This window comes from Ambystoma mexicanum, chromosome 6p, assembly GCF_040938575.1.
Source record: "Ambystoma mexicanum isolate Mex_15411 chromosome 6p, UKY_AmexF1_1, whole genome shotgun sequence".
NCBI classification, from domain to species: domain Eukaryota; kingdom Metazoa; phylum Chordata; class Amphibia; order Caudata; family Ambystomatidae; genus Ambystoma; species Ambystoma mexicanum.
Window position 1 is genome coordinate 250,847,174 of NC_090935.1, and position 18,711 is coordinate 250,865,884.

At 40.4% G+C, this 18,711-nt stretch overlaps 1 protein-coding gene and 1 long non-coding RNA gene across 4 annotated transcripts; one reads left to right on the forward strand and one right to left on the reverse strand.

The window, feature by feature from the left end:
* Positions 1–4,686: 4,686 nt before the first annotated feature.
* Positions 4,687–8,542, reverse strand: LOC138511353 (uncharacterized). Of its 3 annotated transcripts, none has more exons than XM_069626961.1 (2): positions 5,647–8,542; positions 4,687–5,548 (listed from the first exon to the last, which is right to left on the reverse strand). In XM_069626961.1, the coding sequence occupies exon 1, from the start codon at positions 8,540–8,542 to the stop codon at positions 6,227–6,229; it is 2,316 nt and encodes a 771-aa protein (XP_069483062.1). In that variant the 3' UTR covers positions 4,687–5,548; positions 5,647–6,226. The 3 variants fall into 3 exon arrangements, with proteins under 3 accessions (XP_069483062.1, XP_069483060.1, XP_069483061.1); XM_069626959.1 differs by having other exon boundaries at positions 4,687–5,328; positions 5,438–8,542; XM_069626960.1 differs by having other exon boundaries at positions 4,687–5,078; positions 5,240–8,542.
* A 6,089-nt stretch (positions 8,543–14,631) lies between these two features.
* Positions 14,632–15,918, forward strand: LOC138510907 (uncharacterized). Its single transcript, XR_011280457.1, has 2 exons — positions 14,632–15,167; positions 15,277–15,918. It is a non-coding gene; the product is annotated as an uncharacterized lncRNA (long non-coding RNA).
* Positions 15,919–18,711: the final 2,793 nt, after the last annotated feature.

The window sequence follows — 18,711 nt, forward strand, 5'->3', positions numbered from 1 at the left end:
GGGTCGGACTGGGACAAGAAATAGGCCCAGACACCAAAAAAATAGGGGCCCACCCCTCGCCTCAAAAAAGTGGCCCACGCCTTGCCTCAAAAAAGTGGCCCTCAAACTATCATCCGTGAATCGCGTCAATTCACTACTTTATAGAAAATGCTATGTATGGAGGGGTCATGTGCCTGTTACATGACAACACAACTCATAAAATAACATTACTTTGCATACAGTTGTGTCACAGGGTCCGTCCACAGCTCTGAGGCGCAGGAGTGGCATGAACCAACCACCCCCACTGCAGTTTTGGGACCTGCTGCAAGTCGATGCTTATAAAGGGGTCCGCAACCCCAGCAGGGAAGGAGGGTTAGGGTGACAATGGTTGGATAGGAGGGGGGAGTAGGGAAACCAGAATGAGGTTTAAGGAGAGGTTATGGATAGGTTGGGGATGTTAGGGTAAGGTTTGATCACTGCGCATGCTTCCAGCTAGCTGTTACACTCATACAAACACACGTCCCAGCGCAGGATCAAAGGATTTCTCCCTTCTCTGGCAGCTTTGGTTTAAGTTTCTGGCTGAAATAGTCCATGCGCCTCTCACTCTTATACACTGTACACAGTAGAGGTGCCGGGACTTGTGCTCCAGTCCCCAGTAAGTTAGTAACTCCCCTCATCTCCCTAGGTGCAACGTTTGGGGGATCTGGAAGCATGTACCTGTTTAAACTTTACATACAACAAGAACACCAACCCCGGCACCATTTTTAGTTTGCGCTATTGGGTAGGGGTGTTGCTAGGGCTGGAAAAAGATCCAGGGGCGGGCTATGCTAATGTCGGGACTGGCGAGACTCTGAGCTAGCTACCATTTTGTTTGTAGGCAGCACTGTCCCCTGAGCTTCTATCCGGGGCTATAACAAAAAGAGAACCAAGGGCTATAGCCACCTCAGACCCCCCACACCCTCGCTAGCAACGCCTTTGCTCATGGGAACTCTTTGAGCTCACATTAATCAGCCTTATCAAACTTGTACTTGAAGTGCCTGCCAGTGTGTTTATGAAAGCCGTCTTCTGAGAGTTATTAGCTTAATTGGAGTTGCAAATCGCTACTGGTGTCATAAAAATGTCTTAACCAGGTCATCCTAGAGCCACTTGATTTATAGGAAGTCCTGTTAAAAACACTTGTGCTTGTGTGGAATGTAACCATGGTGCGTGCGTGGTGTGTGTGCATCAGGTCTTATATGACTCTTATGCCGTGTGTGTAAACTGGTTGGTTATGATTATGGTTTTTGCTGTGGAGTACATATGTGCTGTGGGCGATTCGTTCACTGCACACTATTGCTTGGTGCACTGCACACACACTAGTACATTAAGTAAGGGTCACAGCCTTGTATTTGGTGGCCGTGCGAGCTGCTGAACATGGGAGAGCGCAAGCCAAGCGTATGAGAAAAGTGACCACACACCAGTCTGAAAAAGTCCCACAAGCACACGTTTCTTATTTGTTACTTTTCACAAAAAACTCAGAAGTTTGGAAAATAATGTTGCCAAACACAGTGTATTTTAAAACACCCAGGTTTAGTAATGCCATGAGCACAGTGTACATAGCCCAACACTGGCCTGTTGGCCCTGCCCTTCAGTTACTGCCCTATTACACGTTAAACCAGCTGAATCTAATGATAGCAGTCTGAGTCCTGCCCAAATGGCGTCTTGCTCTGGAAGGACTAGAGAGCGAGAGCAGACAGGGTACAATAGTTTGAGATGCCCATATCCTGCCCATTGGAAGTGTAAAAGCAGGTGGCGCTCGTTGCTGGTGACATTTACTGTGAACACTTGGCTTTTTTGGAAAGTGTGCTTTGAACCACTGTAAGTTACAATGTGGTGGTAAAAAATGGGCATGGATTCTATAATCATCCATGGAGAAAGACATGTGACAGCCCTTGCAATAATCCATTCGGCAAACACACAGTCACAAAAAAGGATAAGATAAAGTGGACAGAAAATCAGAGGTTCAGTGGTGCAACTTAAAAGGATGGGCCATCCCATTCCGAATGCGTTGAGCGGGAAGCCAAATGTGGCACACCGCAAAGCTCGATGGGCAGGTACACCACGGCAGCTGCAGTGGTGTAGGTTACACTGCCCCCACTAGAGCCCTCCCTTTAGCTAACCAAGACTGGACACACTTTTCAAAAGGGTTAGAATAAAGCTGTCACGCTATCTTAGAAGCTGCAAACACTGGATTCAGATGAGCAGGTTTTCTATTTTTTTTAAAACATTTGTAGTGGTAAGGTTTGAGGTGCATGCATCAACAATTCGTAAATCAATAGAACACTTTTGTTTTCATAAGTGAACAGATAAAACAAAGTATATCATGATAAATGCATTGAAATGAGCCACAATGTATTTACCCGCCGGGTTTCAATATAAATGCTCTGCTTCGCTTAGTATGTGTGTGCTATTTCAAGAGCGCATACGTTTCAATGCAAAATAGTGTGCCAGTCTGAAAATATCCTCAAAAGGTGTACACTTCTGCTTGCCAAGTCGTGCCAAAAATAAGCCAACCCGCAGACTGAATTTGATGCGTCGTTTACAGAGGCCTATAATTCCAATCACTTCTTATTGTTCAGCAGTTTCTCTAATTATATGTTGGTGCACTGTGTTCGTTTGTAAATAAATGAAGTCCCAGAAATGTCTCTGAATACTACTGATATGTTCTTTTCAAGCAAAAGTATTTGCAACTGTCTGGAAACTTGGCCTAGATCAGATGAAAAAAGGCATCCCAGTTTTTTGGACACTGCTTAGGAGTTGGGAAGAGGTTGAGATAAGCTAAATACAATGCACGTACTAACGCATCCGCTAAGATATCGAATCAAATATTGAAAACGGCTTTCATTGCATCGTATTTAAAGCGAGGAATGGCAGGATTGGCAGTTTAGGGAGGGTGAGGACAGTCACATTGCAGCCGATTGGTGCTGAAAAGCGAAACAGACTGCGCACTGCACTCCGTGACAAATGTTCTTAAGGCAATAAAAACACACACACAACAGGATAATAAAATAAAAAACAGCAGGTGCCCCGGTTCCTCCTATCAAGGCAGCCCCTGTGCTACCATTACTGTGGACCTTCGATCCCCGTGTTGCTCCATGTCATTTTGCTTTCAAGGGGAGCACGTTGCCCCCCTAAGCTATCCTCCCGAGACCTGAGGTTCGTGTGATTTTCTTTGGGCACAAGCAGTCTGTGCATGCGGTACGAAGCCACGAGTTTTGGGGGAGTAGAAAAAGCGGCATGGGCACATCGAGGCTCTAACTAAGAGCAGAATTGGAATAGAACTGAGGGAGAGCTGGCGCTGCATGAGGTAGAGAACAGGAACTGACTGAGAGCAATATTGGGGAAGAATGAAGGACAGCGCGCAATAAATTTGGGGCAGATGTTACCTAACCTCCGTGATGTAAAACGCACTGAGTCTGAGCTAGCTGGTGGGCTGCCTGCCAATCCATTAGAAGTCTGACCTTACCTGATTGTGCACTCTACAGCACAGTTAGCAGGCTGGCTGCTGTGGCCTGGGCTCTGGCAGCCCCCTCTCACTCGCCTGCCCTGCAACCCTGGTGGCTCCTCTCCTCCTTAGTGGCTGTGGGCACTGGGCAGTGGCGGGCTGATGGCCTCCGAGTTGTCTGGTGGTCCACCACTGGACTGGTGTGTGCACTGCAGTGCGGCTCAGCTGGCTCTAGTAGTCTGTGCCCGCTCTGTGCTACCTATGCGCTGTGTGGTGTGGCCAGAATAGTGCCCAGGGTCAAGGCAGAAATCCTCAATCACGTCACGTGGTGTGACGTCGTGGACCTGGCGGCACAGAGTATATGTAGGGCGGGCATTCGGCCCTGCAGCCGAATTTTATTGGCCCCCACCTTGTTCGGTGGCGGCCGCAAGCCCCAGGCACAAATTGCTGTTTCAACTTTGCAAGAAGAGCAACACATTTGTTGCTACTTCCTGCAAAGTTGAAGTGAAGCAACTGAGTGTGTGTGAAATATGTCAGTGGCTGCACTGCCGTTCCAAATTGCAGGGGGCCGGGCCCAGGCCCAGTTCCCAGCCCAGCCCTGAAGCCTAGGCAGGCAGGCTGCCCCGCTCGGTTGCCCCCCCCCCAGGGTCAGAACTCAGAGGTGTTAATTGCTTTAGTTTGTAATTGCTAAGTTGCTAGATCAATCAGAACAACTAAGCTGGCCCGATCGAGCCAAGCACATGACACTGCATGGCGCCGCCCCCCTCGGCACGGCCGCCGGTGGCCACTGGCCACTGGCCACCGTACTTGATGCATATGCATCTGCATGCATCATAGACTATGATGCATGCATGATGCAATCATCAAAGCAAGGTAACACAACATCTCAGATCTGTAGTGTTACCTTGCTTTGATGAATTATTTATGCTGCTGCAGTCTGACTGCAGACAGTGCCGGATCCTGTTGCCCAGCCCAGCCCCCCACCCCATCATGAGTCTTGACACTTCCGCCAGCCGCGGCCTGCTGCGAGGCAAACTGCACCACTCGGTCACGTCGGGCGGGGCTGCCCGCCCGCAGTCAGCGCTGCGGGCCACGGCATGCCGCACACATACTCTCATACATAATTATTGTGAATTACTATCTACACAGGCTGCGCTTGGTAACCAACGTAAAGCCACTGATGTGCAAAATTTAAACAAGAATGATGGGGAATTAATCACAGAGATATTCTACTGGTTTATTAGTAACAAAGAGCAAAGTTGTTCATTCACAGGTAAAGTGTAACACATCAATTGTGTTGAATGAGTCTGAACTTGGATGAATTACACAGAGCAATTTATATGCAATCAATAAAACACCCACAATTTATATGCAATTGCGCAGCATATTTGTTGAGTACTTCAAAAACCAAAACTTGAATGAATCACATTGTTTGAGATAGGCTTATTCGCCAAAACACACACAATTTATATGCAATTGCGCAGCGTATTTCACATTAAAGAAAAGCCAAGAATTTGCCAAAACATGCCAACACGTGTTTCAACCAAAGAGGTCGTCCTCAGGGCATACAAATGTAGTTTACCATTTGCATTAATCTATAATTATTGAACCTTGGCTTGAAATCGAAACAACCAACGTCAGAGGTAGTGGGTCAAAAAACAAGAAAAAACAGGAGAGAAAGGAGAAATAGAAAGAAATAAAAACATACCGTTAGAGATAATATATGCAATTGATTGTTCTATTTCCTAAAATAGGGATAAATGAATCTATCCATACCTTAAATATGATTGAGGTTTCCTAATACTTGATTCAACTTTCAGTAGTTGAGAGATTTAGTGATTTCTACATGCTTGACTGGACAGGGTCTGTAAGTTATAAAGACTTGGTATAATATGACACATATTTTAGTTCAAAAGTCTGCATTGCTAGTAAGTTTAACATCTAATTTGTGAAAAGTATGGAAACTATAATTACCAGTCTTGCAATCAAGAGGTAGTTGTCGTTCGACTGATATGCCGCTGTTGCAGTATAATTGAAATGTAACGCACGTTTTTAGCGTGCCTTGCCTTTAAATTCGGCCGTAATCTGTAACATGGATATGACAACGTATTTAAACACTTGTTATAAGGAACGTGCTGCATAAGCTTTTCGTTTGGTATCGTTAGGGCGTAGAACTGGCTTACCGGCATACGCTCCAAAAGTTGATGTGCTCAATGGCCGGTTGTTTCTCAATACTGAAGGCATCGGCACAATCCGGGGGTTACTATAGTAACCTTCCCGGGTTAGGTCAGGTGATGTAGTCATCTGACCCTGTTGCTTGGATACTCCTTACAAGCCGGAAATGCATAAAACAGACATTTGAGGAAAGCTTCCTATGCGGAAGCTCATTCATTTACGGCAATATTTTTGCAGCGACTTAATTACATATAGATATTTTGATGTTAATACTGTGTACAGCTTTGACATCAACAAAAAGAAAACTGAAATAATCCGTACTAATTCTAATCCTATGTTAGGTGCGGATATTGGATAGTTGGTGCTAAATATCAACCTCAATTAAGAAATCAAAATAAATGTGGTGCGCTCGAATCAGCGTGCAGACATGCAAATAACTGCCGGTTGGGCTGTTGGGACAAATATAAACAGTGACTTCTCACAGAGTGGGGTCACTAGGCTGAATATAAATGCCTCGGGCATAGTCGGTAAGCTGTATCGGTTTGCATGGGTTTGATTGTCTGTTTTTTAGCATTAAATTCGTACAAATTATAGAAACACATTCAATTCATGGTCTTGGTTCAAACCAAGTGACAGGCAACGTAATTTACAAATCATTCTTGCTTCCTGTTGTCGTAGGGTCAATTCTCTGTTACCACCTCTCGGATGTTGTTGGATGTGTTTGAGTCCAATGAATTTGATGTCTTTAATATTATCCAGTTGATGATGCTTCTGCCAATGGGAAGCTAAAGGAAGTCTAATATCCTGGCTACTAAGATTGTTGAGGTGTTCTCGAATCCTGAAACGGACTTCTCTGATCGTGCTGCCAATATACATTTTCTGACATACACATAAGATACCATAGATAACAAATTTTGTACGACAATTAATAAAGTCAAATATTTTGGTTTGAAGTCCATTATGGCAGCTAAAGATTTTTGTAGGTGCTAAAGCATGATGGCAAAAATTGCATGTCCCGCACTTGTAAAAGCCTGCTGGCTTTGTGCTTGTAGTAAGCCAATTTGCCTGTCCAATTGGGTCAGGTTTAAGGAAAGAGGGACTGAGGATCTTCCTCAAAGTCTTTGCCTTGGTAAAGATAATACTGGGTCGATCAGTAATATACGATATCAAATCAGAATCTAGGTGTAAAATATGCCAATGTTTTTTCAGTATATACTGTATGAATTTGTGGTCACTTGAATATTTTGTGATGAAGTTGACATGCTTAGGATATTGTTCGCTGGACACTTTTGTCTTATTTATCAGCAATTGTGGTCTCGGTATTTTCTTGACCGCATCAGTAGTTTTCCTGATTAGTTGAATTGGATACCCTCTTTCCCGAAATCTGTGTCCAATTGACTTACATTCTATTTGAAACATTTCATCCTGGCTGCAATTTCTTTTCGCTCTTAACATTTCACCTCTGGGAATATTTTGGATAACACTTTGTCTATGGCTACTAGTTGCATGCAGTATAGAGTTTACTGCAGTTTCTTTCCTAAAGGTGCAGGTTTCGATGTTGTTTGACACAATGTTAATCTTAAGATCTAAAAAAGTAATTTCTGCTGCATCCATATGTCCTGTAAACTTAATATCAAAGGTGTTATCATTAAGGTAAAGCATAAATGCTGCAAAATCTTCTTTACTGCCTTCCCAAATCGCCAGGACATCATCAATATACCTTTTCCACCTGATAATGTTGTGCTTGAACGGATTGTTCTGAAAAATATATTTTTCCTCAAAGTAGGCCATGAATAGGTTGGCCAAAGAGGGCGCATATTTCGCCCCCATCGCAATCCCTTTAATTTGCGAGTAATAGTCACCATTGAAAAGGAACTGATTGTGTGTAAGTGTAAATTCCAAAAAACTTTTAATCATCTGTACATGTGTATAGTGTGAAGCAGAGTAGGTTCTGAAGCTAAAATCAATCGTATCCAGGGCCAGTTGGTGTTGAATTGAAGTATAGAGGGCTTCCACATCTAGAGTCACTAAATAGTATGTGGGTTTCCAGATAGTCCCTTGTAATATTTGCAACGTATGTGTTGTGTCTTTAATATATGCTGGGATTTCCGGTACCAAATGTTTAATACTACTGTCTATATAGTCAGCGAGTGCTTCGGTAGCTCCTCCCTGGCCACTCATGATTGGTCGAACTGTTGGGAGAGTGAGAAACGGCTTGTGGACCTTGGGTAAAAAATAAATTGTTGGCATAAGTGGTTTGGAAATCGATAAAAACGCTTTTTCATCATCTGAAAGTAGTCCTTGGTGATACCAAAACTGAAGTAAAGTTTGTAATTCTTGTGAAGTTAGTAATGTGGGGTTAGTAATAAGTTTCTCATAACATCCAGGCGTGGTTAAATGTTCCATTGACATTTTAATGTAATCTGATTTATTCAGAATGACAATGTTGCCTCCTTTGTCAGCCTCTTTAATAATGATTGAGCTGTCTTCACATAAATCTTGTAGTGCCTGTCTTTCCAACTTGGTAAGATTCTGTTTCCTGCTGCAACAATTTTGTTGAAATCCATCTAGGTGTTTATGAATTTCCTTGGTGATTGCCTTGTAAAAGATATCAATGACATTGTCTCCAGCAATAGGTGGCATGAATTTCGATCTATTCTTATGTTCCTTAATATCCATATTTCGTTGATGAATGCCGAGTTCTACTTGAATATCACTGACAGTTTTAGATCCCTCTTCCATGAGGTTGGAAAGTAAGTGTATATTTTCTATTTCTTGAATACTTTTAGAACTGGTGGCTGGGAGTTGCTCTAAAGGTCTATACATTTCGACTTTATTATGAAAGAATTTTTTAAGTTTGAGTTTTCTTGAAAATTTGTAAAGGTCAATTTGAAGTTCAGTCATATCAGATGTAGCATACGGTGCAAATGAAAGCCCATGATTAAGTACAGATTGTTGTAGTGATGAGAGGTGTTTATCAGACAAATTGATGACTAGACTTTTAGTATAGATTTCGGTTTGGTTTTCTTGAAACTGGATCTGGTGAGTCTTTTGTTTGTATCTTTCTCGTCCTCTCCTCCTTGCTCCTCTTCCTCTTCCTCCTCTGAGGTTGTTGGAGTAGGTAGATTTTTGCGTCCTAAAGGGACATTTTTAAAGAATCGGACTTGTTTATTTTGAGAGTTATAGGTAGATTGGTTACCTTTCTTATATCTTTTAATTTCTGCCAGAAAGCCTCGTCTGAAATGACGAGACCCTTCTGCATTAATCTGTTCTCCCTCAATGTTAGGGTTAGTAGTGGTTTCAATTTCTGAGTCTGTGTCAGATGTGACGGGTGACGCTGTAGGCGTGACTATTTGTGATTGGTCCCCATCATATTTAGGTTGATAGGTGTATACTCTATCATTTAGATAGTCCTTTTCATCTCTATAAAATTTCCTGAATTTACGTAACTTGATTTCATCTTGATATTCGACTAAAATCTCATTCATTTTGGCATAGTTTTTAACCTTTGAACTTTCTGGGTTACTCATTTCTGTGATTTCAATTTTTAGTTTGTCAATTTCTTTAAGTACTCGAGTATGCTCGCGTTCAGCATGTATGACCAAAATTTTCATCATATTCTCCGAGCTGGCTGTGATATTACTTTCCCAGTCAGCTGCCAGATCCTGATCATCTTTATGTACGAAGTCGGGGAAAATTAAAATTCTTAATCCTCTCGGTATAATGTCTTGCTGTATATAGTTTTTGAGTGATACTTGTTCCCAATACTTGTTGATTTCTTTCTTGCATAATCTTTCTAATTTAATAAATTTCTGAATAAGCGTTTCTGATACATTAGGTCTAGACTTAAAGGGATTAGTATCTGAGCCCCTAGGTGCAAAGAGGGCAGCACTGTCCTCTTCTCTGTTTTTAAGGTAGTCTGTCATAATGAAAAACAATGCAAGTTATTTTCCTAAATTTGGAAACAGTGCAGCAGTCCACAGGGCAAATGAAACTGAAAATACGGTATGTGGAAGTGAAGCCCTAGTCAGGAATGCGCACAACTGGATTTTCATGAAAGGAAGTAAAGTAAAATTGTGGTTGAGCTGCTGTCGTGTAGGTAGTGAGATGATCTGCCACTATCACCTTGAAGTATATCAAATTATTGTGAATTACTATCTACACAGGCTGCGCTTGGTAACCAACGTAAAGCCACTGATGTGCAAAATTTAAACAAGAATGATGGGGAATTAATCACAGAGATATTCTACTGGTTTATTAGTAACAAAGAGCAAAGTTGTTCATTCACAGGTAAAGTGTAACACATCAATTGTGTTGAATGAGTCTGAACTTGGATGAATTACACAGAGCAATTTATATGCAATCAATAAAACACCCACAATTTATATGCAATTGCGCAGCATATTTGTTGAGTACTTCAAAAACCAAAACTTGAATGAATCACATTGTTTGAGATAGGCTTATTCGCCAAAACACACACAATTTATATGCAATTGCGCAGCGTATTTCACATTAAAGAAAAGCCAAGAATTTGCCAAAACATGCCAACACGTGTTTCAACCAAAGAGGTCGTCCTCAGGGCATACAAATGTAGTTTACCATTTGCATTAATCTATAATTATTGAACCTTGGCTTGAAATCGAAACAACCAACGTCAGAGGTAGTGGGTCAAAAAACAAGAAAAAACAGGAGAGAAAGGAGAAATAGAAAGAAATAAAAACATACCGTTAGAGATAATATATGCAATTGATTGTTCTATTTCCTAAAATAGGGATAAATGAATCTATGTTTTGGCAAATTCTTGGCTTTTCTTTAATGTGAAATACGCTGCGCAATTGCATATAAATTGTGTGTGTTTTGGCGAATAAGCCTATCTCAAACAATGTGATTCATTCAAGTTTTGGTTTTTGAAGTACTCAACAAATATGCTGCGCAATTGCATATAAATTGTGGGTGTTTTATTGATTGCATATAAATTGCTCTGTGTAATTCATCCAAGTTCAGACTCATTCAACACAATTGATGTGTTACACTTTACCTGTGAATGAACAACTTTGCTCTTTGTTACTAATAAACCAGTAGAATATCTCTGTGATTAATTCCCCATCATTCTTGTTTAAATTTTGCACATCAGTGGCTTTACGTTGGTTACCAAGCGCAGCCTGTGTAGATAGTAATTCACAATAATTTGATATACTTCAAGGTGATAGTGGCAGATCATCTCACTACCTACACGACAGCAGCTCAACCACAATTTTACTTTACTTCCTTTCATGAAAATCCAGTTGTGCGCATTCCTGACTAGGGCTTCACTTCCACATACCGTATTTTCAGTTTCATTTGCCCTGTGGACTGCTGCACTGTTTCCAAATTTAGGAAAATAACTTGCATTGTTTTTCATTATGACAGACTACCTTAAAAACAGAGAAGAGGACAGTGCTGCCCTCTTTGCACCTAGGGGCTCAGATACTAATCCCTTTAAGTCTAGACCTAATGTATCAGAAACGCTTATTCAGAAATTTATTAAATTAGAAAGATTATGCAAGAAAGAAATCAACAAGTATTGGGAACAAGTATCACTCAAAAACTATATACAGCAAGACATTATACCGAGAGGATTAAGAATTTTAATTTTCCCCGACTTCGTACATAAAGATGATCAGGATCTGGCAGCTGACTGGGAAAGTAATATCACAGCCAGCTCGGAGAATATGATGAAAATTTTGGTCATACATGCTGAACGCGAGCATACTCGAGTACTTAAAGAAATTGACAAACTAAAAATTGAAATCACAGAAATGAGTAACCCAGAAAGTTCAAAGGTTAAAAACTATGCCAAAATGAATGAGATTTTAGTCGAATATCAAGATGAAATCAAGTTACGTAAATTCAGGAAATTTTATAGAGATGAAAAGGACTATCTAAATGATAGAGTATACACCTATCAACCTAAATATGATGGGGACCAATCACAAATAGTCACGCCTACAGCGTCACCCGTCACATCTGACACAGACTCAGAAATTGAAACCACTACTAACCCTAACATTGAGGGAGAACAGATTAATGCAGAAGGGTCTCGTCATTTCAGACGAGGCTTTCTGGCAGAAATTAAAAGATATAAGAAAGGTAACCAATCTACCTATAACTCTCAAAATAAACAAGTCCGATTCTTTAAAAATGTCCCTTTAGGACGCAAAAATCTACCTACTCCAACAACCTCAGAGGAGGAAGAGGAAGAGGAGCAAGGAGGAGAGGACGAGAAAGATACAAACAAAAGACTCACCAGATCCAGTTTCAAGAAAACCAAACCGAAATCTATACTAAAAGTCTAGTCATCAATTTGTCTGATAAACACCTCTCATCACTACAACAATCTGTACTTAATCATGGGCTTTCATTTGCACCGTATGCTACATCTGATATGACTGAACTTCAAATTGACCTTTACAAATTTTCAAGAAAACTCAAACTTAAAAAATTCTTTCATAATAAAGTCGAAATGTATAGACCTTTAGAGCAACTCCCAGCCACCAGTTCTAAAAGTATTCAAGAAATAGAAAATATACACTTACTTTCCAACCTCATGGAAGAGGGATCTAAAACTGTCAGTGATATTCAAGTAGAACTCGGCATTCATCAACGAAATATGGATATTAAGGAACATAAGAATAGATCGAAATTCATGCCACCTATTGCTGGAGACAATGTCATTGATATCTTTTACAAGGCAATCACCAAGGAAATTCATAAACACCTAGATGGATTTCAACAAAATTGTTGCAGCAGGAAACAGAATCTTACCAAGTTGGAAAGACAGGCACTACAAGATTTATGTGAAGACAGCTCAATCATTATTAAAGAGGCTGACAAAGGAGGCAACATTGTCATTCTGAATAAATCAGATTACATTAAAATGTCAATGGAACATTTAACCACGCCTGGATGTTATGAGAAACTTATTACTAACCCCACATTACTAACTTCACAAGAATTACAAACTTTACTTCAGTTTTGGTATCACCAAGGACTACTTTCAGATGATGAAAAAGCGTTTTTATCGATTTCCAAACCACTTATGCCAACAATTTATTTTTTACCCAAGGTCCACAAGCCGTTTCTCACTCTCCCAACAGTTCGACCAATCATGAGTGGCCAGGGAGGAGCTACCGAAGCACTCGCTGACTATATAGACAGTAGTATTAAACATTTGGTACCGGAAATCCCAGCATATATTAAAGACACAACACATACGTTGCAAATATTACAAGGGACTATCTGGAAACCCACATACTATTTAGTGACTCTAGATGTGGAAGCCCTCTATACTTCAATTCAACACCAACTGGCCCTGGATACGATTGATTTTAGCTTCAGAACCTACTCTGCTTCACACTATACACATGTACAGATGATTAAAAGTTTTTTGGAATTTACACTTACACACAATCAGTTCCTTTTCAATGGTGACTATTACTCGCAAATTAAAGGGATTGCGATGGGGGCGAAATATGCGCCCTCTTTGGCCAACCTATTCATGGCCTACTTTGAGGAAAAATATATTTTTCAGAACAATCCGTTCAAGCACAACATTATCAGGTGGAAAAGGTATATTGATGATGTCCTGGCGATTTGGGAAGGCAGTAAAGAAGATTTTGCAGCATTTATGCTTTACCTTAATGATAACACCTTTGATATTAAGTTTACAGGACATATGGATGCAGCAGAAATTACTTTTTTAGATCTTAAGATTAACATTGTGTCAAACAACATCGAAACCTGCACCTTTAGGAAAGAAACTGCAGTAAACTCTATACTGCATGCAACTAGTAGCCATAGACAAAGTGTTATCCAAAATATTCCCAGAGGTGAAATGTTAAGAGCGAAAAGAAATTGCAGCCAGGATGAAATGTTTCAAATAGAATGTAAGTCAATTGGACACAGATTTCGGGAAAGAGGGTATCCAATTCAACTAATCAGGAAAACTACTGATGCGGTCAAGAAAATACCGAGACCACAATTGCTGATAAATAAGACAAAAGTGTCCAGCGAACAATATCCTAAGCATGTCAACTTCATCACAAAATATTCAAGTGACCACAAATTCATACAGTATATACTGAAAAAACATTGGCATATTTTACACCTAGATTCTGATTTGATATCGTATATTACTGATCGACCCAGTATTATCTTTACCAAGGCAAAGACTTTGAGGAAGATCCTCAGTCCCTCTTTCCTTAAACCTGACCCAATTGGACAGGCAAATTGGCTTACTACAAGCACAAAGCCAGCAGGCTTTTACAAGTGCGGGACATGCAATTTTTGCCATCATGCTTTAGCACCTACAAAAATCTTTAGCTGCCATAATGGACTTCAAACCAAAATATTTGACTTTATTAATTGTCGTACAAAATTTGTTATCTATGGTATCTTATGTGTATGTCAGAAAATGTATATTGGCAGCACGATCAGAGAAGTCCGTTTCAGGATTCGAGAACACCTCAACAATCTTAGTAGCCAGGATATTAGACTTCCTTTAGCTTCCCATTGGCAGAAGCATCATCAACTGGATAATATTAAAGACATCAAATTCATTGGACTCAAACACATCCAACAACATCCGAGAGGTGGTAACAGAGAATTGACCCTACGACAACAGGAAGCAAGAATGATTTGTAAATTACGTTGCCTGTCACTTGGTTTGAACCAAGACCATGAATTGAATGTGTTTCTATAATTTGTACGAATTTAATGCTAAAAAACAGACAATCAAACCCATGCAAACCGATACAGCTTACCGACTATGCCCGAGGCATTTATATTCAGCCTAGTGACCCCACTCTGTGAGAAGTCACTGTTTATATTTGTCCCAACAGCCCAACCGGCAGTTATTTGCATGTCTGCACGCTGATTCGAGCGCACCACATTTATTTTGATTTCTTAATTGAGGTTGATATTCAGCACCAACTATCCAATATCCGCACCTAACATAGGATTAGAATTAGTACGGATTATTTCAGTTTTCTTTTTGTTGATGTCAAAGCTGTACACAGTATTAACATCAAAATATCTATATGTAATTAAGTCGCTGCAAAAATATTGCCGTAAATGAATGAGCTTCCGCATAGGAAGCTTTCCTCAAATGTCTGTTTTATGCATTTCCGGCTTGTAAGGAGTATCCAAGCAACAGGGTCAGATGACTACATCACCTGACCTAACCCGGGAAGGTTACTATAGTAACCCCCGGATTGTGCCGATGCCTTCAGTATTGAGAAACAACCGGCCATTGAGCACATCAACTTTTGGAGCGTATGCCGGTAAGCCAGTTCTACGCCCTAACGATACCAAACGAAAAGCTTATGCAGCACGTTCCTTATAACAAGTGTTTAAATACGTTGTCATATCCATGTTACAGATTACGGCCGAATTTAAAGGCAAGGCACGCTAAAAACGTGCGTTACATTTCAATTATACTGCAACAGCGGCATATCAGTCGAACGACAACTACCTCTTGATTGCAAGACTGGTAATTATAGTTTCCATACTTTTCACAAATTAGATGTTAAACTTACTAGCAATGCAGACTTTTGAACTAAAATATGTGTCATATTATACCAAGTCTTTATAACTTACAGACCCTGTCCAGTCAAGCATGTAGAAATCACTAAATCTCTCAACTACTGAAAGTTGAATCAAGTATTAGGAAACCTCAATCATATTTAAGGTATGGATAGATTCATTTATCCCTATTTTAGGAAATAGAACAATCAATTGCATATATTATCTCTAACGGTATGTTTTTATTTCTTTCTATTTCTCCTTTCTCTCCTGTTTTTTCTTGTTTTTTGACCCACTACCTCTGACGTTGGTTGTTTCGATTTCAAGCCAAGGTTCAATAATTATAGATTAATGCAAATGGTAAACTACATTTGTATGCCCTGAGGACGACCTCTTTGGTTGAAACACGTGTTGGCATGTTTTGGCAAATTCTTGGCTTTTCTTTAATGTGAAATACGCTGCGCAATTGCATATAAATTGTGTGTGTTTTGGCGAATAAGCCTATCTCAAACAATGTGATTCATTCAAGTTTTGGTTTTTGAAGTACTCAACAAATATGCTGCGCAATTGCATATAAATTGTGGGTGTTTTATTGATTGCATATAAATTGCTCTGTGTAATTCATCCAAGTTCAGACTCATTCAACACAATTGATGTGTTACACTTTACCTGTGAATGAACAACTTTGCTCTTTGTTACTAATAAACCAGTAGAATATCTCTGTGATTAATTCCCCATCATTCTTGTTTAAATTTTGCACATCAGTGGCTTTACGTTGGTTACCAAGCGCAGCCTGTGTAGATAGTAATTCACAATAATTTGATATACTTCAAGGTGATAGTGGCAGATCATCTCACTACCTACACGACAGCAGCTCAACCACAATTTTACTTTACTTCCTTTCATGAAAATCCAGTTGTGCGCATTCCTGACTAGGGCTTCACTTCCACATACCGTATTTTCAGTTACTCTCATACATAGACAATTGTAATTACTAATTAAAACAAAAAAAACAAAAAAATAAAAACCGGCCCAGGGGTGGCTGCCGAAAAACCGGCCCCATGGGGTCCCCAAAGTCGTTTAGCCATGGGCCGCAAAGAGGGGAGACACAAATGTTTCATTATTTAAAATATTGGTTATATTTTTTTCTTTTTTTCTTGTGTCCCAGTGTATATCCTCAATCAAATTGCCAATGTCCATGTATACCCATCTATACCCAGATTATGGTTAAGCTGTTGTCCTTAAATATTCGGGGGCGTAACTCCTAGTTGAAGCGGAGGACGACAAGAAACCTACTAAGTGAAGAGAAGTCCGCTATAATAACCCTCGAGGAGGGGCACTTATTAGGATAAGACCAGGTTCACGTTAAACACAAAGAGGATGTCATTTTCTTAAACCCTGGAACATGGGGGCGTGGCTAAGCGCCGATAAGGATGGCCGCCTAGTTCCCGGGGTCCCACTCTGGTGGCATAACATTTTAGTGTAACAAACGTTTGTTTATAGGCCCGAGCTTATAAAATAATGAGGCGTGTACCTGTGCCGTCCCTGGTGGTCCGTGGTGCTTTCCCTGGCTAAATTCTGGTGAGGAGGCTCCTTTCAGCTGCTCTGTAGGCCATGCCCACAGCGCGTCTTCCTGTAACAATGGTGCCAGAGTTTCATGTCAGCTGCTCGGATCGGATGCAACGCGAGCAGCGTCAACAATATGGTATCACATTTTCACCACAACACAGGCCTTCTCATTGAATGCAGCCATATGGGTTATTTCTACTTAATTTCAAGTGGACAATGTGTTTATGAGCCCTACCATTATTGTATGGACCAAAGCAGCTGTGGCCTTATAGTCAGTGATATTAGAAGACTAGTGGCCTGCAACCCGTGGCATCTTAATAAACGCTATTCCATATAACACTGCATGTTTAATAGTGTAGCAAGCAGCCTCTCAAGCTATTTTCCTGTGAACTGATTTCTAAAGCAAGCCCGCAGCATAGGCACTAAGTCTTTTACCACAGACGTACAAGCCAAGCCACAGTATCTGCATCTCACATATCAATCTAATATGGCATCAAAAAAGGTCAAATTAAAGATGTTCCTTCATCTCCATCCAACACCCTTAAAAGGCAGAAATGTGAGCCACCTATGCCGAAGGAAGAATCACTTGACCCCACCATGCAGGTCATCCTTACTGAAATTAGGGCCTTGCAACCATTTATGGAAGCCACAGCTACCAAATTGCAATTGTTTGACGACAAACGGTCTGCATTTGAAACAATGATAAGGGAAGTTGAAAGAAGAGTTAGTGACTCAGAAGAAGTAAAGTACAAATACTTGAGGATACACCGCGAGTCATTCTTCCAGAACCCTCATATTTGCATTACTAGACTAACTCACATGTCATACCTATCTTGGAAAAAGCAAAACTTTTTAGGCAACTTTTATGGAATGGCAAAAAGGTCTTCACCGCCAAGGATGTCTCTAACGTTACAGCAGCCAGAAGAAAAGAAATGCTGGCACTCAGACCAGCCTTGAAGCAGTTGAACGCAAGATACAATTTGGTTCACCCAGCAACACTTAAAGTGACCCTTCATGGCCATACCACTGCCTTTCAAAATCCAATGGAACTTGGAACCCTTCATCCAAAACCAAAAGAATGAAGAAATGCACACGTCTAGACCTCCAATCTGATACATAGCAAATCTTTATGATAAAATGGCTGTGCTAGATTGTTCTTGTTCTTTTATACACTGGAGTGGGATGTGGAGGTAGCCATCTTTTTGTGGCGCTCCAACCTCCATTTCTCTTATTGCTCAACATGGATTGGTGTGGCTGTTTCCTGTTAGCCACACTATTTTTTATATCCCTTGTTTATTTGGTTATATATCACCCATGTTGATTATGTTTGTCTCCCCATCTTCCTCTTGTGTTTCCTCCCTTCTGTTGTTTCCATGTGCTTGTGTATCCGATTCCTCATGCAAGAAAGCTATCTATTACAATATCTATATCTTTCTATTGTAAATAATGACTTTGAATGTTACTTCTTGGAATGTCAAAGGACTACATAACCCTGTTAAGAGACAGAAAATATTATCACACCTAAACAGGACAAAGCCATCTATTGCCTGTATCCAGGAAACACACCTCTCACAAGTAGAAGCTGCCAAGCTCAGACATCAGTGGGTGGGTCATGTTTTTTCTAATGCAGCTAGTGAGAAAAAGAATGAAGTTATTACTTCGATCAACAAGAGATTCAACTGTAAGGTAATAGCGTATTAGTCTGATGACATTGGTAGATGGGTTTCAGTTACAATATTAGTTGGCTTTATTGAATATACCATCTTAAATGTTTATGGTCCAACTTCCCCTGATCCCTCATTCTGGAAGCAACTTAAAAATCACTTATTTCAGTCCAATCCTAATAACCTCATCATATTTGGTTACTGTAACGACATTATGGACTCGTTCTTAGATAGGAAATCCTCTGTCCAATTCAAATACACCAAATTTCATTTGCAATT

Excerpts from the sequence above, each read along its gene's own strand:
- LOC138511353 (XM_069626961.1), bottom strand. The coding sequence starts at position 8,542 with ATGACTGAACTTCAAATTGACCTTTACAAATTTTCAAGAAAACTCAAA.